This window comes from Manacus vitellinus, unplaced genomic scaffold, assembly GCF_001715985.3.
Source record: "Manacus vitellinus isolate BGI_N305 unplaced genomic scaffold, ASM171598v3 scaffold_0_pilon, whole genome shotgun sequence".
Lineage (NCBI taxonomy): Eukaryota > Metazoa > Chordata > Aves > Passeriformes > Pipridae > Manacus > Manacus vitellinus.
The window spans coordinates 18,459,006-18,485,033 of NW_021938789.1; the positions used below are offsets into that span (position 1 = coordinate 18,459,006).

At 40.5% G+C, this 26,028-nt stretch overlaps 1 protein-coding gene across 1 annotated transcript in view; it reads left to right on the forward strand.

Annotated features, from left to right (window-relative positions):
- Positions 1-26,028, forward strand: part of LIMCH1 (LIM and calponin homology domains 1) — a 111,792-nt gene that overhangs the window by 80,494 nt on the left and 5,270 nt on the right. Inside the window, exons 20-32 of the mRNA XM_029963001.1 lie at positions 7,134-7,227; positions 10,241-10,413; positions 11,091-11,196; positions 13,517-13,545; positions 14,563-14,646; positions 16,251-16,343; positions 17,302-17,406; positions 18,727-18,863; positions 19,137-19,261; positions 21,066-21,189; positions 22,480-22,557; positions 24,561-24,669; positions 25,548-25,650. Of these exons, the coding sequence (XP_029818861.1) occupies positions 7,134-7,227; positions 10,241-10,413; positions 11,091-11,196; positions 13,517-13,545; positions 14,563-14,646; positions 16,251-16,343; positions 17,302-17,406; positions 18,727-18,863; positions 19,137-19,261; positions 21,066-21,189; positions 22,480-22,557; positions 24,561-24,669; positions 25,548-25,650 (1,360 nt within the window). The remainder of the gene's footprint in view (positions 1-7,133; positions 7,228-10,240; positions 10,414-11,090; positions 11,197-13,516; positions 13,546-14,562; positions 14,647-16,250; positions 16,344-17,301; positions 17,407-18,726; positions 18,864-19,136; positions 19,262-21,065; positions 21,190-22,479; positions 22,558-24,560; positions 24,670-25,547; positions 25,651-26,028) is intronic.

Genomic DNA, 26,028 nt, shown 5'->3' on the forward strand with positions numbered 1-26,028 from the left:
CCAATTTTACTTCAGTCTTTCGACAACACAATGTCAGCCTCATCTGCAGAGCCTGAAATGCTAAACTCCTCTCTGAAGGTATAATCCCTCCTAGGAAGATTGGGAATCCAAATTAGTAAAGATAAGATCTTCGTGGGCTTGTCCCGCTCCCTGTAAAACTTGGACTCTTGCTGGGTAGAATGCTGGATCTAGCTGTCACTGTCAGCCCTCCAGAAGGGAAGAAGAGGTTTGGTTTTGTCCCCACCAGTGGGGCTTCCAAACTACACATTCCTAGAAGGAAAAGCCTTCTGAAAGCCTCCACTGTATCACCTCCCACAAGGAGAAAACAAGGTTATAGTTTTTGTCTGATGCTTAACCCTTCTGAATTTTTAGAAGAGGAGGAGAAGACAACAGAAAAGGCATAGAAAAGCAGCTGAGATGAAGAACAGCTGCCTGGAGTGGAAGAAATTACTGAAGTTCTTTTGTCTTGAGAAAACTTTTGCAAATGAAGCATGTTTTCAAAGCCATTTTGAAACTTGCTTTCGCTACATTTATTTGTATACTTTATTGATGTAGTGCTTGTTAGCTGCGTCCTTCCCAGGCTTTGAATAAGATTCACAGGCAGTAATTCCTGTTAAGAGATGCTGATTCAGGATTTGATTTTTCCCCTCTAGTTGCTCATAGATTTGGTTTAGTTTTGTGTTTTATTAATTCATTTTCTGCCCCAAGTTTATTTCATGAAACATATATTCCTCTTCATATATACCTTACCTTTGGGCCTCATGTCCTCCCCTTCTGATTCCCTTCCTGTTTTTACATGTCCCTTCCTCCTCCTCCATCCGTCTTAGGGCTGCTCCTCTGCTGTTTCAGTTCATTTGTTAAATGGACTAGTTTCTGTCTTCTCTCTGCCTGGCAGGCTTCCCTTTGAAGCTCTGTAGTCCTGCTTTAAATCTGTCTGGCTGCCCTCAGGCGCTGTCTGCAATGGGGGAAGATGCTGTGTAACTGTACTTCAGCAGCTTTTTTGGCCTGAAGTTTAGTCAAGTTGCACCACTTAAAACACTAATACTGTTGAGGTTTTTGAGGAGCTAGGGAAGTGCAGGAATCATTTCCTATGGGAGAGACCTCAGTGTCACTTGTCTTTTTTGACAATCTATATGCAAATCAAATAATGTTTGGCAATCAGAGACTGATTGGGAAATATATATTCATCCTGCCTAAATCTACTATGAAATGAAATGCAAAAAACTGCAAGAGGTGGGCAGGATAGTAAAGAAAAATATTATCAGGAAACTATACTTGTATCTGTAGTTTATAGGTAGAGTATTATGTATAAGTAGTGTATTGGGAATTTTACAAGAGACTTACCTTTACTTAAAGTAGCTTATGAAATTTTGCCAGTGATTCAAGGCTAGAAGGATAAAGCTGGCCTACAAACAGGATGAGAATATTCCACTGGTGTTTGTGGAGCGATGTAATGCTAAGAGGGGTAGTAGGTAAAGCACACCTCTCTTAATGCAGTTTTTAAAACTGGGACCAAGGCCTAAAGACTGATCAGTCAGTGGCAATGCCAGCAATAACATGAGAATCATCTGCTCGTCCTGTCAGCCACTTAGGTTGTGTTTTCTTTCCGTTATACAGAACAGTAATGCACATTACAAACACTGAGAAGTTCTGTCCTCTAGCTCTTTGAATCAGAAGTTGGCAAAGTAACTCTTTTGTTTTAAAACAATATTTTTGCAGATTTTAGTGTAGGGAGATTAATTTGTCGCCAAGTAACATCACTTTATTTTATCCAATCTTATAAAAAGAGCATTTAGAAATTATTGGCTTGTTATAGCTCTAATTATAACTTTACTCTGATCAACCAAAAAATAGTAAATATAAGCAGCAGTTTAAATAAAGATCAGGGTGAGGTGGTGATGGTGGGGAGATAGCTTTCTTTTAATTTTTCTCTAGCTAGCTTAAACTTGTCCATTTCTACTCATTGCATGCTTGGCACAAAATAAACTTTTTTTTCTATATCCACGTAACACTCTCCTTCATCTTCAAAAATCCACTGATTGAACCGAGATTAAAGTACAAGCTTTCTTGTGGTTGAGGATTGTTGGCCGAGCTACAGGAGAGCAGGGCTGATTTGTGCAGATCTGGTAAGACAAGTCTTTGTTTTTTGATTCGTTGCAAGAAACACTCGTAGAGTAAGTATGTCTGTTCCAGATTGACAGCTTTGCCTTGAACCACACATAAAAAGGTGTATGGAGGGCTGGACTACCTGAAGGGAAAAAGGTTTAGGATGAGAAGTGAGAGCAGCAAAGCTTCAAAGCAGCTAGAAGGGAACTCTGCTCAGTGTTTGGTTATGAATATAACATGCCTGTCTCCTGTCCACCAGACAGCCATACCCTTTTCAGTGTCTGTGAGTGACAGGAGCTTATTTTACATCCCAGTTGAGCATTAATAACTGTAATGACTATCAGGAATACTTCACACTATTTCTTGCAACATTTTCAAGGCTTCTCTGTCAGTTACTGATTACCCTGATCTTTGGTTGTAATAGATGGCCTGAGTATAGCATTATATAGCTGGCAGATGGCTTAACCTGTCAAAGCAGTGTTCTGGCTGTAGTAATATACTAACATAAGATGCAAGAAACTTAGTGGTGGCAGCCCAAAGTCACTACTCACAACATTACTACTCACAACAACTGAAAACACTAATTTTGGTGAGGAAATCATCGTATGAAAATTTTAAAGTCAATGATATGTGTAGAATTCGAATCACAGAAGTTTAAATGATGTATCAGGCAATTTTTACATGTGGCTATTGATACCACAACCGATTTCATTCATAAATGATTTTACAGAATTTAAATTGTAGTTCTAACCTGCTTCTTCCTGATATCTCTGCATTCTCACTCTTTCCAGACAACTTATTTTGTCATGTTTTCATAGCAAATACAGTAACAATATTTCACGTGTTTTTGTGTGCAAGCAGTGTTAACTGAGCTGTGTTTCAATTTAATTTGCAATAAGGGCTAATAAAGTTCTACTATAACTTCCTTTGGAGTTTGTATTCTTGTAGAAGTTGTGATATTATGTGTGTTAGGTGTTCCGGATACTGTATTTTTAGGGTTTTATAAGGGTGTATGATTCTGCCACAACAGTAGGCAATATGGCTATTTCTGGCTTGTATGATCTTAATTAAAGAAATACTTGGACTGATATCCTAGTTTATGTGGTAAAAATCCTATCTGTCACAGGCTGAACTAATTTATTTTCACGCCTAATACGTGTTTGGTAACACTGTATGTGCAGCTGTGCTTGTGTCTTTGTTAAATGGATACCTTGTTTAGCAGAACCCAGGTGTTGCTTTGTCCTCTGTTACTGATCTGCTCATAACCACAACTGCAACCGTGATTTTTAATTTCCCATCATTGACTAAGGCTTCTAAATTGTAAATGGCAAAGCTACCAGGAAACTCCTGGGTAGCTAGATGCACATGGTACTGAAAACACCGATCCAAGTAGACAGCAATCTCCAGTTTTCAGGGGTTAATAGGACAGAGTCTTCACGCCAGCCTGGACCAGTGAGCAGACATAATCACAGCCCCTACGCACCAAGGTTTTTCCTACTTCCCTTGAAGGCTTCATTGCCTGTGGTGGTGGACAAGCAGGTGTTGTATGACCTTCCCTCAGAGGCACCTGCAGCAGAGCCAAGGTGTGGAATTGCTCTGCCACCCTGCAGAGTGAGAGCTCTGCCCACACAAACGCATATGGCTGCAGCAGAGAGGTGCTGAGAGGCCATGTGAACCCTTCATCCCAAAGTATGAGAGCTCCTCTGTATTACCTCAGAAACATCACTCAGCAGGTTATCCAGTTTTTCAGTGTCCACATCAAAATATGATCCCCTTAGGTATAATAAAATGCTTGTATGTGTTTTTTTCATGTTTAGTGATAACATCATCATATATTTACAAAATATTTATGAAATGTGAAGGGTGATAGTCTGTGGTAGTAAAGATATTTTATAAACTGTATGAGCACAAGAAAGTGTATCATATACCTGTGGATAAAATACTAGATAACATTACATTAACTTGGTATTATAAATAGAGTTAGATTTAGTGGAAATGAGAGAGTTCCCCAGTGAAGTTGACTTAATTTTTTTATAAATTACTTACTAATCAGTTTTATATTTTTAGCTGTATGTCACTAGCATTTAATTGCTTACCAGAGGGAGGAGAAGGAGTCAAGTCTCGTGAGCAGGAACAGAACTTCTGCAGCATGCCATTGTAAAAATCCATTTTCCTGCAGCAAGTAGTTGCTCCTTCTTTTTTCTATAAATAACATTTATGTCGATACCTCATTCAACCTCCTGGATATAGGTTATGGGTAGATTTAGTTATTACACTTTTGCAGGATAGCTACATGACAGCACCGTGTTTAGGTTCATGAGGTGATTCTAGGCCCAGAGGTGATGAAAGTGCATCATGTCTGTGCTTCGTGCATCATCTCAGTATTCACTGAGCATTTTAACCCCACTGAGAGGCCAGTATGGCTGTGCTCTTTCTCCAGCCCCAGCTGACATCAGCAGCTGCCCTTCCTGAGTGTATGTAACACTTTAACACTTTTTCTGTTGGCCTGTGGTTATTACTGTTTACGGCTTTAAAGCCTCCAAGGTTGAAATTAAAGTTGAATTTCTTTATTTATTTTAATTTTTCAATTTGGACAGTTGCTTTTTGAGAGTGGAGGGGGAATTCTACTGTTTCACCAAAAATAATAACAATCTAAACATTAATAATTGAAATTTGCAACAATTTCTTTGGAAGGGCACAAGGTTTGCAGCAGTAGGTTTGGAGCCTCTTGCTTTTCCCGGTAAATCTACCTTGTTTAGGACAAATCCTGAGCTCTCAATAATAGCCATTTGTTTAGGTTTAACAAAGTTTTGTAGGTTTTAGAATGATATAGAATAATTCAAGTTGTAGGTCTCTAGCTGAGTCTACTGCTCAAAGCAGGATCAGGCATGAGATCAGAACAGGTCGCTAAGGGCTTGATCATTTGAGTCTTGAAAATCTCTGAGGACAGAGATGGTATGACCTATTCTGGCCAGCCTGTTACACTGTCCTGGCTGTCCTCATGCAGAAAAAAAAATACTTATTTCTGCCTTGAGCAAGGTTGGGAAGAATTTCCAGTAGCCTCTCCGTTGGCTGCTGTTGTACCTGGAGCCAGAGGCTGAGGCTGAAGGAGAAATTTTGTTTAGTTGCAGTAGTGTTCTGATGGGGCTTTTAGTGTAAAAGCTCTCAGTGAAACACAGGCTGGTATCAAGATGGGCTGGGGGAAAGCAAGGTGGGTTATATGAGAGAAAAGAGCAACTAGATGGCAAGAGGCAAACCTCTGTGGCACAAGACTTGCAGTCTTTGGAGCATTTCTCTGAGGCCTGTGTTTTAGCCTGTGCCTCATCTCCAGTGACTGTCCCTCTTTGGAGTGTGGGCAACATGGAGGGAGAGGTCTGTGCCTTGTTTGCTCTTGGTGTAGATGCATTCACAGATGGACATGGTGGAGAGGAGGTCCTGAAACTTCCATGTTATCTTTTTGGAGACTGTATTTCTCTATCTGCCTCATCCAGTTTGAGAACAACTTTTAGACAAGTGGGGAATGTGTCTCCATGTCTTGCCTGGGGCAGAGGGCGAGGGTGGGCAGAGGTGAGGGTGTGTTGGAAAGCACCAGACAGTGGGGAGGATGGCAGGCAGCCAGCTCCAGCAAGTGCTGGATGAGACATGCTGCTGCTTCTAGAGACTCCTGGCTGTGATGTGGTGCCTGTCCTACTGAGAGGTGGCAGCACAGCCCTTGGCAGCTTCAGGCTCCTTTTGTTTCCTAGCACTGCTGAATTCCTGCTGGGCTTGACCAGGTTGCTGGCCCTGACCCCACACCAGTCCACACTATTTCCTTGCAGGGCATCTTCGCAGACATGTTCTCTGCCCCTCTTCAAAGCATGTCCCCCTCCAGAGAGAAGGAGAGGCAGGGATTTGTAAGCTCTGCCAGCGGCAAAATTCTCTGGAGCTTTGTGGTGTGTCCACAGGTATTGCCATCCTGTTGGCACTACCAGATGTTGCCAGTGACTGAGCTGAGAGAGGCCAGGTCTGCTTTTCATGGGGCATGTTTGGATAAGGAGCCACAGGCTCATGTGGGCCTGCAGGGATAGGAAACAGGATCTGTGCAGATGGTGGAAGTCTGATTCCTGCCTGCGGAAAAGAGAAAATTTCATCTGATTTCCTCCTTTGCATCTATTAATAAGATGAAGTGGTGGAAGGAGGACAGGAAAGAGAGTCTACAACAGACTACTTCTGAAATATGTTACTTTTTATTTCTAAAAGTAGTCTTTTTTTATTTTCCTCTGTTGAATGTGCCATTTTCTAGATCTTCTTGGTGTTAGAAGCACTGAGAAGTGACTGATAACTTTGCTGTAGGTTTTTCTTTATTTACCTGCTGGAAAAGTGGATGTATGGTGGAAGCTGCTGAATAGATCAGCTGAAGTGTTACCCTTGTTTTGACAGTGTGGTTTTAACTCTGTAACAACCCTGCCCCGGGTCAGGAAGCTTGCTTTTCAAAGGCATTTGAATTATTGGCTTGACATGGTCTCACCATATTTTTTCATTCCTCTCTTAGTAGTGTTTCAAGTATTGCATTACCTTTAATACCAACTCTGGCTTTTCCCTTCAGATAACAGATTGTTTAGACAACCGTGAAATAGAGGAAGTATTTAATTACTTTGCCACTTTTCGAACCCTAGTATGTGCTATGTATTCACTAATGCATACATTTTTGTGTTACTCTGGAAGAGGAAACTGGGGGTGAAATGTATGCTTATCTCCAGCTAACACAATCCAAGATACACTACAATTTTAAAAGCTTGTAGGAGCTATTCCAAACCAACCACATTAATGGCTGATGATGAGTGATTTGAAAGAGATTAAAGCCCAGTGATTCAACACCTGACTGGCACATACTGCTCTGAAACATACTCCTCAGTGCCCTGCTGAGCTACAAACTGATCTGGTTAGAACGCACTACAAAGCAGAGCAGCAAGCATTGCCTTGAGGAATTAGCACATGCTTTTATTTCCACTGCACTTACTCTGTCTGTGCTGTGTTCCTCTCTCCAGGCCTCCCCGGTGGAAGCGGATGGAGCTGCCAGCCCACAGGCCGAGCCCAGCCCCAACGGTACAGCCCCTGCTTGCCCGGTGTGCCCGTCCCCAGGTGGGTGTGCTGCAGGTGTCAGAAATCTCGACATAAAATGAAATTGCATGCAGTCGGAGCAGTCATTCACTGCAGCAACCTCCCAAGGGATGTGGTAGAGTCCCCATGGCAGGAGTTTTTTTGGGTGCGGCTGGGCAGGGTGCTAGACAATCTCCTCTAGGCTCCCTTTCCCTTGGAAGGTGGGAGTAGATGGTCTGTCAAGGCCCCTTCCAGCCTGGGCTGGATGACAGGCCCCTGTCATTCTGTGGTTGAAATGACACACCGTGACTGCACAGTACTCAGGGTGCAGGTTGCCCACTTTGCTGTTTGTGCAAGTGAAAAGCCGGTGCCACAGTGTGCTGTAACTAGAAAGCAGCAAGGGTAGAAGCTATCAGTCAGGAATAGCTTCTAACACCTCCCTCCCCCCCCCAAGACATTAAGAAATGGAGAAAAAGAGTAGGAAGGGGCACTTCAGTTGTCATAGGGGCTTTAAATGGACAGTATTGTGGAAACTCACAGTTTTCTGCTTTAAAGCCTTTATGCATGATTCCTAATCTGGAGAAAGGAATTTTCTGGTAGAATTTTAATCTGTTTTCCTCAAAAGTGTGTTTCTGAAACATTTTCTTTGAGTAGGCACTTTATCTGCTGTCTGCTACCATACTAAGTTCATGGTCTTTTTTTTTTTTTGGTTCATTTTTTAAAATGGGTCTATCAAAGTTCAGCTTGGCATGGGTAAGTAAAAAGTACTATATCAAGTATGTATTTCAATGAGATCTCTGGCTGTAATTGTTATGTAAGCATAATGCTCCTGTTTGTTGAGGATAAATGTGACTTAAACGATTGAGCTTTGCCTGTGAACATCGATGAAGTACCATTCCCCAAAGATTAACAAGGGCTCATTCCCCTGTTAGGAAGGGCTCATTAGCTGACTTAATTGCTTCAGCTAGTAGATGCCAAAGTACATAGGGTGACAATCTTGAATTGCACTTGGCAGGTAATGTAGAAAGTGCAATCTTGTGATGAGCCAAACAAATTCTCCTCTCTAGAGTCAACAGTGATGAGCTGGTGTTGTCTACAAATCACAAAGTTACCTTGTCTCCATCTCCACAGCTGTGAGAAATGCTAAACATTAGGTATTGACCACAAAGTTTAATACTGGCTGGAAAGGAAAACTGAGATAGCATTGCAAAAATTGAAATGGTAAAGTAACAAGGGGTTTTTATTATGTCTGCTTTGGAAGGATAGATGTGGTCCAAACTGTGTGAACTTCTTGTAGAGTAAGCAACTTCCTCTGCTGTTCAATAAAAGACAGATCATTCCATGCTGTGCTGGTTTGAAAGTAAACAGGCAGGAGAAATGAACCCAACTCGAGAAGATTATAAGTCAGAGTTACAATTTACTAAAAATAAATTACAGTAGATGCAACGATACAGAGAAAACCTGGTTTTAACCCACAAAGACAGATGTATAATCCATCCCCCTGGGACAAGAACAGAACAATGTTCGTTGGCCCCTGTACTGAGCACCACGTGTTCCCCTGGGTGCAAAGTAAAAGGAAAGGAAAACCTGTTGGTCCAGATATGGTGGCAGTGTTGAGATAATGATTGCAGTCTTGTCGAGAGTGGCAGTGGCAGTCTTGTTGGAGTTCTGGTCCTCCTCTCAATCTGATGAGTGATACCAGAAGTCCCAAAACCCCAAAATTATATATGCTCAGTTTCAAGTGGGAATGTCCAGTACCTCCCCCAGGGCAGGGAGTTTCACAATGGGTGATTTAACTCTGTGAGTCATAGGATATTTTTGGAGTTTTTAATGGTCTAGGTGTTGCAGCTGCCTATTGTGCCAGTCCAGTATGACCCATTAGCAGAGATGACCCCTCAGGCTGGGTATGAAGGTGCTAATGTCTCCCTGGAGGGGAGTTATCATAGCTGAGTCATTGGGTGTGCCCTGGGCAGCTGCTGCAAGTGATCCGTTATTAACAGGCCATCAGAAATTACATACAGGGTGACAAATACACAGTTTTGGTTATACCCACATAGTAATAAACTGGTCCTGGCCCATGTAACTAGAACACATACTATGGCCCCTATGCCTCTAATGATGTGGGAACTGCTCCAATGCAGGGTGCATCTGCCTGGCAGCAGGAGCAGCCTTTGTCTCTGCTTGTGTGCAGGTTCTTGGTGGAGCCTTAGGGTGCATCACTTCCTTAGCTCACTCTCCTAGCCCATCAAAGAGGTACATTCAGAAGCTGCCTTTGCTGCTGTGATTGAAAAGGGGACGGGATCTGAAGCTTCTGCTTTAGGAGGTTGGAGAGATATCTGGGTGCTTATGCAGTGCCTGGTATGCTGGCAACTGCTATGCTTCCAGTGGTGGTATCAGCTGTCAGCAGTCTAGGTGTCACAGTTCTCAGCTGTAGACTTGTGTGCTCATGGTCCCTTCTCCCGTAACCCAGCACCAGCTTGTGTTTTCTTGAGAATTGAATGACAACGAGGTTATTTCAGTCTAAGACTTCCTGATAGGACAGTTGTTTGCTGTCTGATGCTTAACTGATGTGATTTAGTGGAAATAGCCAAGCTGAAATATCCTCCAGTGCTGACAGTGAGATCATATTCAATATGGTATAGCTACTTTTCTGTGTAGCATCTTAGGATAGGATTCATCACACAACTTCAGTGAAGAGATCTTAGCTCAGAAGGCACATTGTAGGCTACAACTCAGCCAAAGAGGAGTGTCTGAAATAGTTTGTGTGACTCTTTCCCAAGGACTACTTCTCTGTTTTTATTGACCATGAAGGGTGTTCCATGATGTCTAAGTCAAGTGTAAGCGCCTGCATTTTGACAGGTGAATTTCTCTCTTAAAGCCTTGTCTTCTCTGAGGGGTTAATTTTCCTGTGTTGAAGAAAAAAGATTGTTTTTTCAAAACAGACTGTAAATGGGCTCAAATATAAGTAAGAAAGTAGACTGTATGAAATAGGCCTACATTTTATGTCAAAAAGTGTCTTAACCTTGCAATATTATCTCTTATATGTATGGATTAGGTTCAGATCAAAAGCAATTCAAGTCAACTGCAGCTTGTACCAGCCCTGTTGTGAAGAGATTAGAATTTCTTCCCAGTCCTGTCCCTTTGGAGGAAGCTGCTTCAAGCAACAAAGATGTGAAAAAAGCTGAAATGGAACAGCAGAAGGAAGCAGAGCTCCCTCCTACACCAGAGGTATGTATGGGCAAGGAAGAGAGGGAGTGGAAAACAAAACAAAACAAAAAAGGAGAAGGATCTCACATGGAAATGTTTATTGTGCAAATTGATATTTTTCTCTACATAATGTCACTTCTGGAGTTCATTCAAAACAATCTGCCAAGGAATGACCCTGGAGTATGGTTTCTGTTGCCAAATCCTGTGGTCATCAGAGAGTTCCCTCTCAAAAGGAACTCCACAGTGTCTGCTTGTAGCATTTGAATCTGTAAAACTGGAAACTAGCTGGACCAGAAATGAGAACTAAACCTACAAACTCCAGTCCCACCCCCTGTTAGGGGGACAGAGTATCCAGGAGGTGTGGACAGTGGAGCTTACCCTTTTGAAGTGCTGAACAAGTGCAGGTAGTGGCAGAGGGAACAAATGGCTGTGACCATACTGCTCTGTCAGGTAAGTTAGATATTGGTTAGTTAGATGTTGTTAGAGGATCAGCCTTGGTATGCAGGGCACTGTGAATGTCAACAGCAAACAGCTACCAGTTACTCACAGGACATCAGTACTGCAACTCCATGTTGTAATTCTGGAGATAGAGGCTTCATCTTTTATAATGTTATTTCAGAAAATAAGTAGGAAAGGTTTAAATTAACCTTTGAACCTGTTGGGTTTTTAATGCTGTTTTCTGCTCCCTGTCTGAACAGGTGATGAAAGCAAAAGCCCTGGAACAAAAGGGGAGTGTAGTGTTGCCGTTTTTAAAGAAACTACCGGAGACCAGCCAAGTTACTCTGCATAATTCTGTTCTACAAGGTGAGCAAAAAGCGTTTGGAGAACTCAGGCAGACCATAGCTGATATGTGCATGTGGTGTTCAGGGCGAAGTGCCTAATCAATGGCCTAGAGGGTTTGGGAGCTAAAATATTATAGTTATTTTCTAGTTGCATTGACTGATATTGGTAGTGTGGCTTCTGTGATGCAAAGGACTCTTCTGGCTGTCCCCCTTAAACACAACAGCAGAAATATGACACAGTGGAGGGGGGCAGAGAAAGACCTATCTTGCATTTACTTGGCCTAGCAATAAAAGCTGTATTATGCCAGTGAGTATTACTTCCTGCTGCTCACAGATGAAAATGGCTTAGCAATTGATTTTATCTTACTATAACATTTTCTGGAGATCTGCATTCTGCACTCGGCTGCTCATGTGGAGCTTCTTTTCACAGATGAACAATACACATATCTGGGCACATCCTTGAATTTGACTGCTGCCCAACACAACACCACAAGTTCTTTCGAAACAGAACCTTTTTTTTTCCCTCACCTTCATGACAAGGTTTGCTTGAGATTGATAATGTTTAGTAGTTTGATTTTATATTTATTTTAGAGATGTCTAGATGTAGGTTGTGAAAGAAAGAAAAATCATCGAAGGTTTTCTTACTCCTGAGAACTTCCTAAGTTGTTAGTTTATGTATAGGTAATATACTGATTAGCCCAATGTTTTCAAGGTTGAAACTCCTGAAGGTGATCCGTTGAGGAAAGACTGGAGAGGGACTTTTTACAAGGCAACGTAGTGATAGGACAAGGAGCAAAGGCTTTAACCTGAAGGAGGGTAGATTTAGGTTAGATATTAGGAAGAAATTCATTACTCTGTGTGTGGCGAAGCACTGGAGCAGGTTGCCTAGAGAAGTTGTGGATGCCCCATCCCTGCAAGTGTTCAAGGCCAGGTTGCATGGAGCTTTGAGAAACCTGTTCTAGTGGAAAGTGTCCCCCTCCATGACAGGGGGCAGTTGAAAATAGGTAGTCTTTAAGGTTCAGTCCAACCCACACCACTCTATGATTGTCTGAAAAGGAATAGAATTCTCACTTGTTTTCAGTGTGGAGGTGCTACCCAAACAGACTTTGAGAACGACACCATTTTATGTTAGGCACTAATCAGTCCAAACATCAAGTAACAGAGTGTAGTCTCTTGCCTATTTTCTGAGTGGTGCTGAAAGACTCGGCTGCACTCTAGTGTTCACAGTGCATGGAGCACTGAAAAGATCACAAAATCCTGTATCTGCAATAGGAATGAATGCAAGCACCATGCAAAGACTTGAAAGGATGACTGCCCTCGACTAGCATTAGTTGTTAGAGCTCTCATGTAAGTTCAGGTGCCATGTTGCAAAAGTAGCATTTAAATACAGACAGTCCATGTGATCTTCAGGTCCATTGTAAACCAGCAGGGGCCGACTGGGCCAAAGCGACTGTAGTCCGAATCCCTCTTGTGGCCAAGGTGGCTCAGGTCTCAGAGTCTGTCATTGCTTTTTGACCGCACTGTTTCTTGTTTTGTCTCTGTGCCGTTGCCTGCAGAGCCGCCCCGCGGGGCCGCGGTTCCGCTTAGGGTTCGCAACAACTGGCGGCGCTCGCAGTTTTTCTCACAGTCAGGTAAATGCGGTGCAAGGACCAACTTCAGCCCTTCTGCTGCCTCCAGTTGTAGGTGTCTTCGGACGCGGGGCTGGGGTGAAGACTGACGATCATGGGGACTTGTTCTACCTCTTGCTTTCGTAGAAAGTATCTATTCGTGCTGCACAGTTGACAAAGAGCTGTTGGGTTGCACATCGTTGTGATGCTCTGTTCTCGGGCACCCAAAAGAAATCCCTTGCCTATAAATACCTTTTTCTTAATTTCTTTAAATCAGCCTAATTTTCAAAGACATTTGGATAGAAAATGGCAATGGTTCTCTTCGTAACTGTGGCTCTTGAATAGTGTAGTCCCATCCTTTTAGCTTTGCTGTACTTTTTCCTTCCTTGCACTGAATCATGAAGGGAAAAGTAGATCAAGGTAGGTAACACTCAGTGTCTGAACACTGCTAACATCTGTGGCCAGAAGTAGATGGCATTAGCTAGTGGTAGAGTAGAACCTGCTAGTTAATATTGTGCTCCTCTATACCCAGATAAAAAGTAGTTTTGTTGGTGATGGGTGTAATCTGGTTTTCTGATTTATTTGCTTGCAATTCGTTCTTGCATTTGGTTGTGGGAGTGAATAGGAAACTAACAAGAAGCTTTCCTATACAGATATAATGTAGATTTAATTGCAGGCTAAGCACATTTTGCTATGTTAGATTTAATGTTTCCTTGTTCTGTTTTTTTTTAATAGCTGAATCTGATAGTGGTGACAAATCAAATGTGAGTACCTGTTTTGCATCATTGTTTGGTTTAGAGATTTGTGTTTAGCAAAAATTAATTTTTTGTGCAAACTATCCTGTAACATCCATAAATCAGAATGAGAATTTTTTTCTCATGGACATGTGAGAGAAAAAGTGCTACCCAAGTCAAGGCATAGTCTGAATCTGAAATTCATGCATTCTCTTGTTCTCTGGAGAGAATGGTAGCTATGCAGTACTCGGTTGCTGGAGCCACTAAAACATCACAATCTTGAAATAATATCTAATCGTATCCATTCTGTTTTAAATGCATAGAAATTAAAGGACTCTACAATTCTACTGTCCTCTCAATGAAAACGAAAGAACCCAACACACCACAAATCCTACTCTGAAGTACACAGTATTTTATATTCTCTTTGTCACATAGAAATAGACATAATCTCTTCCTATCAGATTCAAATTCTCCTCTTAGTGGAAAGGGATATGACAGCAAGTGTCTAAAATTGCCCTTGATCATAAGGATTTTAAATGTATCATAGAATAATAATAGAATCCTTAGTGAGCTTGAGGTTTTATTTCATTATGGATAAAAATTCAAAGCAAGACTATAGGCTGTTATACTGGCAGACCTCTAAAATGAGAGAATATTTTTTACAACATAAAATTGCTTTTCATGTTGCACAGAAGATAGAGAAACAAAATAGGTATGTTCTTTAAATTTGAGTACTCGCAAGTGGCTCTGTTCAGTGCTGCTTAGAGCTTTCTTTAAGATAATTTTCCTTTTTCCCCTCCAGTTGAAGTTTCCTGAGCCTTTCTTTGCAATCCAAATTATTGTTTTTATCATTTGGATACCTGTGGGCAATCCCAAGTGTCAGTGAAGCTAAGAATATTGTCTGCTAACTCGGAGAACCATTATCTAGTTCTCAATTTCCCATTGTAACTTCATTGGCAGGGCTAGGTCAGGCGAAGTGCAGCTTTCTCTGGTGGCCTTGAGAAGTGTAGTGTCACAGTCTAATAGATTGGTTTTCCTTCATGTAAGCGTTTCAATTTTTGGTCCTGGGATCCAGAAGAAGAGCGAAAGCGCCAGGAAAGATGGCAACATGAGCAAGAACGCTTGCTTCAGGTAGGGAAGAAACTATATGTCTTCCACTGTGTCATTCAGCTGTTGAGTTGTCCCTTTGGACCAAAGTTGGACATTTAATGTCATGTTCTCCATGTCCTCTGTGGATTCTTGAGTGAATTCTGTGGCAGATGAGTGATCAAGTGAGCATACACACATGCTGTCTGTGGTTTAGGCACTCTTATGTCTCCCTTCCCCACTTCATGGAAAGACCAAAAGGACTCAGTCCTGCATTCCAGTGCAGAGTTAAATCAAATGTGTTAGTCCTCCATTATAGTTAAAGTATGTTAGCATAGACTGCAAGTCACTTAATTACTTGGAGCCTCCTTGTCAAGACTGACAATCTGCTGACTGATGCCTAGTCAACTCTTCTTTAAAATTATGGTCTTGATAGATTTTTGTAGACTTCTGCTTCATTCACAGGTTCTTCTTGGAAAATATCAAGCTAAATCTGGACATGAAAGGACTTGGGTTTGGGGTTTTTTTGTGAGGGAGGGAAGCATCCTCAAGACAACCACTAGTTTTGCCTAGTGGTATGGTAAGGTCTAAAAGTGCTGGGTTTGTGTCCTAGTTGGAAGAAGTGCAGTGGCCCTGAACACTTGAATTTCCCAGTCAGTCAGCAGTGTCTTTTGAAACTATGATTAGGTTTGATCCCAAAGAAATCATATCTTTCTTCCACGAAACAGAAGAGCAAACAACTGTCGAAGGATGAAGAATAATAAAATGTTTTTTTTAAGAATGACTTGTATGTCTCTACAGCTTTCTTGAGATTATTTTCTTTTAGCTAATATTGTTGTTTCCTCTTAAAATGCTGTAAAATTCTTATAATAATTTTTCTGACATATGAGGGTGTTCTCTCAATAGTAAATGCATCTCTTCTGGATTAGGCAGATATTGTTTCTAATTTGAACAGAAGTTGGAACTGGTGTAAAATAGAAATGGTCATCACCATTGTTCTCCATATTCAAACCGGTTCTGGCAAACAATTTTAAACACCTCTTTGAGATAATTTTTCGTGTGAAAATAATTCTCAAGAAATCATTCCATCAAGCAAAAAAGTAAGCTGATTAGAAGTTTACTCTCTTCAAACCTTTACACACTATTCATTTATCTTTTAAACTTGCAGAGGTATTCATTACTCATTAAATTTTATTGGCATCTCTCTTAAATTTTGCAGTGTCTGCAAAACCTGCTTGTTTATATGCTCATTTGCTGAAGTTTTTAATGTAAAATTCATGTTTCGGTGTTTTGGGGTGTGCAATAGCTTTTTGAAACTTAATCCTGTATGACAAACAAGGGATTATTGAAATTTTTGAGCATAGATTTAATTTCTGACTGAAGATTTTAAAAATTCTAACAAACTTCTTCTAATGTGTCAAAAGTTCCTTGTAGTTTGAAGATGTTAAATATAAGTGCTAGAAACAAGTAGAAGAGTGGAAAATAAGCTTTTTTTGATACCCATGGATGTTTCAAATTTTTACCTTCCTATTTCATACTATTTCTGATTAAACCAGTCTTGGCAGGCTCATTTTCACTGTGGAGATAATACAGAATTTACTCCTAATACAGAATTCTCTGAATTTACCTGCATTTGTATTCATGTACAGGAGAAGTATCAGAAGGAGCAGGACAAGCTGAAAGAGGAATGGGAAAAGGCCCAGAGAGAAGTTGAAGAGGAGGAGCGTAGATACTACGAGGAGGTATGTTTATTGAGGAGGAGGTTGTTTATTGACTTTTTTTTGTATTTAAATGCACCCACTTACGTAACAAAAAACCAAATCCTATCCCTGGATTAATTAATGAAAGACTTCTCAAGGCTAAATTCTCAGGAGGATGGCATCTCTTAAACAATGCCATAGATGGTGAGAAAAAAATACTTAAACATTTGGACAGGTATCTCCAGAATGTCTGCGTAGGTGGAGGTGTCTAATTGCTGTGCAAGTGTGTCTGGGCAGGTGCAGGTGTGTCTGGGCCCACTCAGACTTCCCTCTCGAGGCAGAGCCTTGTGTGCTTTGGCATATACTTGGTGCCTAGACTTGGTGGAACTTCAGATGAAATTGTTGTCTGCCTTGGGCTTGATCATGTAGATATTTTGTAACTAACCTTTTTTTAAAATTAAAAAAAAAATCCAGAGGAGGTGTTCAAAGCTTGCAGTTGTAGAATATTAACAATACATAAGATAGTGGTTGTTCATGGCTCATTATTGGAAGAAATTGGAAAATATTAATGTTTTCAATTTGTCTAGTATGTTACACAAATTGACGTTTTATCATCTGTGCTTGAGAAACATATTTGTGATCTGAAAAAGAAATTTTTTTTCAACTTTCAGAATAAGTTTCTCATGTACCAAGGGTAATTTCATATTTTTATATTAAATTAATAGATTGATGCTATGTGAAACAGTGGTACCATTCCAGGTGGAATAATCTTTCCAGTTTTGGAAATTCCATGTCAAAGATGGTAATGGTGAAAAGAAAGGAAGTGCAAAACCTTGAAGCAAATTAAAAGTTGAGGTGTTACCATTATTCTTGGTACCTCAGGTCCTTACCTAGCTGTCTAAATATGGCACATAGCCAAACCTTATGCTTCTACTTCATAAGCTCATAGTGTACATTCTGCATTTTTAACTCTCTCTCTCTCCTGATCCTCTTTCTTTAGGAACGCAAGATAATTGAGGATACTGTAGTTCCATTCATTGTTTCTTCAAACTCTGCTGAGCTCCTCTCCTCTTCTTCCTCTACCACTGACGGAAACAAGACAGTGGTGAGTTTCTCATGGAGTAATAAGGCAGTAAAGGTTAAGCCATCTTCAGTGCTAAGTTTAATCCTTTGCCAAAGGCTATCAAAGTCTGGGAGCAGTAAGAGTAAGGATATTCCCTAGGTCCTTTCTGTAACTGGTGATACCTCAGAGTGCTGTAACTTGCGTATTTGCACTACTGAAGAGCCACAGTCTCAAGCAAACTCCTACCATCCGATTTTCAACTAGAGCAGAGAGTGGTACTTTCTCTCTGCAGCTGCTTCTCTTCTTTAACTGGTGCCATGAGAAAACAATTAGCTCTTTCTGTTTCTTTTAACTACCTTCTCAAAGCAAAAAAAATCTTAAGTGGTTTCCCTGAATCCAAAATCTTGAGCGTAAGATAGTGCTTTAAGCATATCTCAGTTGAGACTGAATCCTGCCTACCCAGTTTTCCTCCTTTTCTCTCCCATCATCCCTCCTAGAAAGCAGCAAAACAGAAGAATGTTCACTCTCTGTGGGTTTTTTTATCCATGCAGGACAGAATCTTTAATTAAATGCATCTAGCATATAATTAAATAAGTTTTTGCCAGAGATCAGAGAATGACACCTCAGGTGAGATCACAGTAGAGTAAATGTGGGATTCCCAGACATAATTTGCTCCTACCTGAGGCACCTGTGCCCAGTCATCTGCCTTTTTCCATTCAACTTCAGGATTAGGAGTACTGTATCATTTGGTTTTCCTCTCCCCCTTCCTGCCCCCTCTTATCACTCATCCCTTTGCAAGGGCATAAGCCAGGCCCATTTTCCATATAGCTGTGTAGAAACAACTTCCTGGGTGGAGTTGCTTGTACCGTGGTCAGGGCACCGCCTGCACCCAGAAGTGAAGGATCTTACGCCATGGCTTACTCAAGCTCCATCAGTCAGATATGAACCACTCCAGTACCATTTTGGACAACTGGTTGTTGTCCTTTGAGGATGCCCAGTGCATATGAGCAAATACTTTGCCCCTAGGTATAGACAACAAGCTGAGGTCACTCACAAAGTCCTTGCAAGTCCAATGGGAGACTGTTTAGACTCTCAAAGTAATTCAAGGGTTTCTGCCAAAAATCGGTTGGTCCCTTACTTTTTTTCTGTTCAGTTTGGTCCGATTAGTTGATTGTTTCGGCTAAAGTCTTAATTAAATCCGAAGTTAGCCTTAACACATTCAACAGTATAAATGTGAGATGTTCTTTTTGATAATAAGATGTGTCCAAACAAGGTATCTAGGGGCTACCTGTACTTTTCCCATGTCTGTGCTGATGCCAAATTCAAAGGGAACTCCTTCTTCATTCTTCTTCTGTCTTTTAGAACTCAGCTGATTCAAACAGCTGTCCAGAGGAAGGCAAACAAAAAGAAGTTACAAGGCAGAAAAAACTGCTCTGGGAGCAGGACAGTATACCATCTCTGAAAAGCAATGAAAATGAACTCTGGCAAGAAAAGAGGAGGTATGTATCAAGCCTAAGCATTTTATAGCCCTGTGGAGCTTTGTGTGCTGTAGATTCCTGGGATGTCACATCTGTCCGTGATTGATGCTGGCCTATTTGGAGACAAACTTGTTAATTCATGAAAGTTATCCTCATTGCTTTGTCACTGCTGATACAATAATAAAACTATTTGCAAAAAATAGACTGATATTCAAAAGTCTGATTTTGCCTTTATATTCTAGGTAAAATTTTTCCTGGCTTTATTTATACAATGTGACTTATTTTTATTGTCAGTGGAAATAAAGTGCTCTCAGGATACCCAGAGACAGGTATCTTGAAAGGAGGAAGTGAACAGGAGCACCACATGCCGATGATGGAGCACAGCTCACCTGCCAGACTGACTCTGCCATTGACTCAGGGTGAGAATAAGACTCTTAATATGCATATATTCTTTTCCAGATAGGAATCTAGTGGAAATCTAACTCAAAGAATTTTGGAAATTGACAGTACACATGTATCTTCAAAATGGGAATGTCTCAGACTCAGAAGCTTTTTTTGTTAGCAAAGATAAATGTGTTAAGGTGAAATTTAAACTCTTCTTGTTTTTATCACAGATGATGGTTTTAGTAGCAGGTAGAGGTCCTGTTTGTAGGCCCCCATATTCACAGTAGCAGTTAAAAACAGTTATCTTCCGTCTTTTACATAATCTTGCATAAATAGGGCTTATCTTTATACAAAGAGCGTATTTCCAACACTTACTTTGTGTTTTGATATATAATTAGATTCTTTATGTCAATCTCAGTCCAGTAAAAAATCACTTCATGTGATATGTAACCTTCTCAAGACAAGCCTAAAGTGACACCTGCTTCAATTTTGTCATTAAAAATGTCTGATGACATTTAAAGTATTGGTGTTTTTGAATGAAGGAATTTCTCAAAAAAATTGCTGTCAAGAGGGTCACCATAAAAAAAGAGTTAAATTCACTAATTTAGCATCATTATCTAATACGAGTGAACAGTGGAAAGTAAATAATTAGGGCTAAAAACAGAAAGTGAATGTAGATTTTGAAATAAAGTTTTAGATTTTTGTTTTCAATCCAGCATAAAAATTCATGATTGTAAAAAATGATGCATCTATGGATGGAAAAGTTTTCAGTGCTATTGCTTGCTCCAAATGCAAATTCAGTTTATTAAACTTTGTAGGTTTGCTTTCCTTGTCTCAGTTTTATTGTATTCTTAGTGCTTTGATAAGGGTTACTCAAAAAAAAAAAGCAGAATGTATTACCCAGCAATATATCCCTGTGGATTTGTAGTAGTGATTAAGTAAACTTCATAGGTTTGACAGTTTTTAACTACTTCTGCTAATCAGGGTTTTTCTAGGTTCTTTTCCACAATTTGGTCCCCTGCAAGTATTCTGGCAGTTCCTTTCTTGCCTCTTAAATCATCCCATCTTTACTCTCTCCTTAAGCCCTTAAATAGTCAGGACCGTGGTTTTATTGTCTTGACATCAAAATTAGGTAACAGGCCTTTCATAGGCCCCAGCAAAGTTTTTATTCTCTAAACCAGCTGGTTGGTGCATGGCACGGTAAGGCTTCTCCCCAGCCTGTGAGCCACAAAATTCATCTTGAAGGATCCAGGTGGTGCACTGTTTCTCAAAGATGGGATGACTGGCTGCCTGGGCATCACACAGATCACTGCATATTACTGGGAGGCTGTTATTGTCACTGAGCCTTGGGCAACTATCTGAAGCAGAGAAGGAAATTACAAGGGAATTACTGTTTGTCAGTAGTGATTACACTACCGTCCCCTTAACTCTTGTTATTGAGAAATTTGGATCCCCCGGCACCACAGAAGTTTCAGTGTCTCTGGTGCTTCCTTCATTATGACAACAATACTTTATTTTCCCGAGTGTTATTCATGAATGGCTGTTTGACCTTGCCCTTTCCCCCTTCAGAAACTGAGATTCAGCAGCAGGGCAGGTCAAGTGTATGTGAAGGTAATGCAAAGGAACATTGTTCCATAGAGGACTTCTGATGTAGCAGAGCCTGTCTCTGACTTTGTGGGGGGTTTCTCAAAGCTTGGTTTTAAGTAACAGTATATCTCGTCTTCTTTATGGTGTGTCCACAAGCTATGCTGGTCCATAAATATTGACAAAAGCAATAAAATAACAATAATAAACCAAAATTTGCCTCAAATACTGAGTTTTCCTCACCTCTCGTTGTAGATGTCTCCTGGAATCAGCAGTTGCTGACAAAGCAATCTCCACATCGCACAGAGGACATTCGGCAGAGACCATTCTCAGGCCAGACTGCAGGACAGCAGCCAAGCTCTGCAGGGGAAGCAAGGAGGTGAGAAAGTAAAGGTTATTGGAGAGACTGAGAAGTCCTCCTTGCTCTGTTCTCCCTTGTATTCCTGCTCAGCGTTCTTTAGGTTAAGTTTTGTTAGTCCTGCAGTGTGAAGACCCATTTGATTCCTGGCTTTCCCACCAAGACTGCTAACATTTATCTACTTTGTTTCTCATTACAGGCACCCCGTAAATAATTTAAAGAGGGAGCACGCCCTCTGCTTTCTTCACTCTTCTTTCTCTTTCACTCTTTAAGCACTCATCTGCATTACTTTTCATGTGCTTACTTTGTTAAATTCCTGAGACAAACATTTATAGCTAGTAAGTGGCTAAATATCAGGGTGGGAATGTCAGGTTAAGTTTGCCTCTTTGAAGTTGATATCCAAGAACTTCATTCCTCAGCTTCCAAATACATATTGATTGCTACTTGTGAGTCCTTTAGGGATTATAGCTTTTAAAAGAAGATACATAAAGATTAGTATTTTCTTTCTGCTGTAAATTTTGGTGAGATCTTTTACTTTGCTGCTGCTTTGCCTTGTGCTTTTGAGTAAGCCTTACTGAATGGTACCACCAGTTCTTTTGGTAAATGAGGGATCTGCTTGCCTAATATTTACAAAAAGCTCAGCTATGTATTGAGAAAGGAACATCTGTTTTCATTAGCATATATATGAGCACAGTCTTCTGCAGAACTGTGTTACCTCTCTGAAGCTTGTATCCAGTCAAAACAAATGTAGATTGAGATTTGATTACCTATTCCTCAGAACAAACTGCTTGTGCATGTAGTTCAGTTTGAGAAAACTGAAACAGTTTTAAGCAGTGAGAATTTGAATCAATCCTACGATTTCTGATAACAAAAACCATTCATTCTTTTTCTCAGCAGACTCTTGCAGAGTAGAATGCATACGAATTAACCATTATCCAAATAAACCACCTTTCAGGTGGCTGCCTTTTTACTCAGTAAAGTGCCAACAGGCAGTACAGTGTGGTGTGGCTTGGCTTAACCCTCCTTCACCATGATGGTTGCTATGTTGGGTTGATGGAGTGGACAGGAGTCTCCACATGGCTCGTCACCTTCTGAGTTACCTGACTGACCAGTAGCAAGCAGGCTACCAAAAATTGTGTGCTATTTTTCATTGTATCAAAATGGCAATGGACAAATATTTATAACTTTTTTAACTCAGATAAAGTCTTTAGACTGGGAATCCTGATATTCACCAGCTGGAATTTCTCCATACAAAACCTGGGTTTAATTATTCTTCAGCTGTAGTAATGCATCTTCTCTCCTGTGTTTCAGGGCAGGCTATCATGAGAACTTCCGATCTGGGCCATCATCTCCCTGCTCTCCTGCTGCTCTGAGTCAGTCACCCAACAGGTACTAAAGGTCAATAAGGAATTTTGCAGACCAAACGCATCTTGTACTCACTGGTGAACTGCTGCAGTGTAAATCCCATTACTATTATGTGGAGACACTATTAATTCTTCTAAATGTTGCAATTCATAACCGTCCATGGGGTAACCATGTAGCTCCTCTTCTTGCCTGCTTCAGCACTATTGTTATGTTTTCAAATAACACGGTTCAGAAAGCAGCTGTAGGACTCTTGCATGTCAGTGAAATTGAAATGAGACAGTATAAGCCTCAGTCAAAGGAAGCAGTTTAGTATGAGTTCAGAGTATTTAACCAAAGGATGTCTTAATTGTGAATAGTCACATGCTCAGGAGTAAGGTATGTTCTAAACATTTCAACACTTGCTGATTTAAAAAGAAATTCTTCCTTTAACTTCCAAACTTGAAACACATTTTGCTTTATTTGCCGATTTTGTCTGCATTCATGCTAGTCTCCTAGAGATTTAAATCTCTCAAGCAATCTATGCAGCTTTTAGTGAGTTATGTGTACCAACTCTAAATAAATGTTAACTGTAGCTTGATTGAATACTGATAATTTGGGGTATATTAAAATCAGTTGACTTATTAAATAGGATAAATTAATACAACACAGAACAGAATAAGTTTTTGTTCTATTTAAATTACATTTTTCTTCACATTTCATAGCAAAGTCCTCCTTCTGATGTCACTTTCACTGACATGAAACTATTGAAATTTTTTTCTGTGAACAATTATGTTTCTAATTTTAGCTGCAGTTTTGGCGAAATAGCAGATAATTTCTTGTTATAGGTAGCTAGTTCTGATACCTATTTCATATTATTTAGCAGCTATATTTCTGATCTGAGTCTCTTTTTCAAGATCTTTTCCTGAAATAAATCTTAGTTTTGAAAACAATGGATGGAACGTAATTAGTTATTCCACTAAAACATTAGAAGACTCTTAAAAATTTCCCAAAGTGCTGTATGCTTTGATCCAACACTTTAACTTGTTATTATGACTCTGATAGTGGAGAAGTGAAAACAGAGGTGGACTTAAGAATGACATAGAAGCAGAATGCTTAAGGTTGTAGGAGGGGAGTAAAAAAACCAGAAAAGTTATTCTAAAAGGAATAATGATCAAGACAATGATGTGTCTGTGCTGTCTGTGTACATGGTGGACTCAGGAGTGACAGGGATTAAATGGAAGCAAGGACAGTTCTCTAATTATGATGAGTCTTTCTGCTGCTTCTATTTCTTTTTCTCTCTTTTTTTTTTTTTTTTGTAAAATGGCTTTTTTGTCATACTGCAGTATCTGGTCTGTGCTACTGCAGTTACACTGCACTGCTGACTTCACCAGCTTGTTTAGGTACAAGAGTAGCATCCCTATTTTCTGACTTGCAGGGAGCAAGTCCATTTACAAACAAATTGGTGAATTTCCAGGCTAAGAGTCTGACTTGGGTAATTTGTGTGAACATCTGCTGTGATTCCCGTGGCATTGACTAAGTCTAGTACCCTTTACTGTAAGAGTGGTGAGGCACTGGAACAGGTTGCCCTTTGAGGTTGTGGGCTCCCTGTTGCTAGGGGTGTAGACCTGGTTGCATGAGGCTCTGAGTAACCTGGTCTAGTGGAAGGTTTCCTGCCAATGGCAGGGGAGGTTAGAACTAAATGGTCTTTAAGGTCCCTTCCAACCCTCACCATTCTGTGAGTCTATGAGTCCACAAGTATGGTTCCCTGCCACACAGGCCTCTGTTAAGAGGCTTGCATGTCCCTTGATCTAGCACAACAGACTGGCGGGGAAATGTGTCTGAGCTGCTGTGCATTCAGGCATTTAAAATCCTTTGCTTGCTTGTCTGCAAGGCAGACTCAGTAACATGGCTGAAGGCTCAGAATGTATTCACATGAACCCCCCGCCCCAGTGCTTCTTCTTCCCTGTCCCTCTCCATAAACCTGTCCAAACATTTGGTTCCATTTTAGCATCAGTTGCTGTTATCTTAAAGCCATGTTTGTCTCCTAGGTCTGTCAGCGGAAAGAAGCTTTGTTCTACCTGTGGGCTCCCTCTTGGAAAAGGAGCTGCCATGATTATTGAAACACTCGGTCTTTATTTCCATATTCAGTGCTTCAGGGTATGTCTCTTGCTTTATTAAGAAAAATCTCAAGTCATGCACAGTGCAAGTAGAAAGTATATTGAGGGCTGTAGATGTGAAATTGAAAATGAGAGGACCAGCAGATTTACATATTTCTTATGTAGGTCTGTTTGTGTTTGTTTGTAAAGAAGTGGAAATAACACAATTAATATGTTATTTTGTGGTCAGATGTTAATTGGACTAAAACCTCTGATCAAGCAAGCAAACTTAGCTTCCACGCTTACAGAGGGAAGCATCATATAATTTCCCTATTGTAATTTGTTGTTGTTGTTGTTGGGTTTTTTCCTTCCAAAACCAAGGTCAGTCCCAAAGCCATCTTTGATCTGACCCATGGTTGGAAAGCTTTGACTGTGGAAGGAATGAAGTATTCGGGCTTTCACTGGACTTCTCAACAGAAATACTTCTTGATTGTTCTTGAGTGTTTCAGTTTGGAAATAACTCAAAGTGTTCTCTAGAGAACTCAGAAAGTCCATTTCCATTATCTCTGGCCCAAGTGGTACTAGACATTTGGAAACCTTTTTTGGTTTTAGACATTTACCCAAACTAAACCTTTGGTCTCTCTAAGCTTTATCCATCACAGCTGGGCTGACTTCAAAATGCAACCTTAAAATCAGATGTCCCTTAGAATCACTAGACTTCACTTCTATATAAGTGGAGGCTGCTGAAATCAAGTCGTAAACACTTTTGACTGTAAAAAACCCCTCTCACTGATTTGCAGTGTTCCCCAGGAGTATGGGCTGGGTTCTGGGAGGGTGTTTTTTCTCACTTTTCCAAGAACTACTGAAACAGAAGTAGAAAGTTGGGAAGAGTTATGACATTAGATCATGGTCTCACTTTCTTTGTTCTTCAACTGACAGTGTGGCATTTGCAAGGGACAGCTGGGAGACGCAGCGAGTGGGACAGATGTCAGGATTAGAAATGGTCTTCTTAACTGCAATGATTGTTATATCCGATCCAGAAGTAAGTACCAAATCCTGTCCGAAGGACAGGGAACTGTAAAACTACTGTTGCCATGATTTTAACTGGTGGATTTGTCTCCTCCTGACTTTGACACTCAGGCATAACTTTGCCATGGGAATAGAAACCTTCCCATACCATTTTAATTTTTTTCTCTTATCAGAGAAGGTTTCCATGCCCATTAAATTTTACCCAGAGGATCTCTGCTCAGCACTATTAGGCTTAAAGGCTGTTTCTGTGCATAAATATAAACTCCTACACTATGTGCATGCATTGCATGACCTGGAGGCTTGGATCTCTCACATCATTTGAGAAAATATAGATAATTTTACTAGATGTAGGACCCTTGGCTGTGTTTGGAGAAGTTCCTGTTTTTTATGT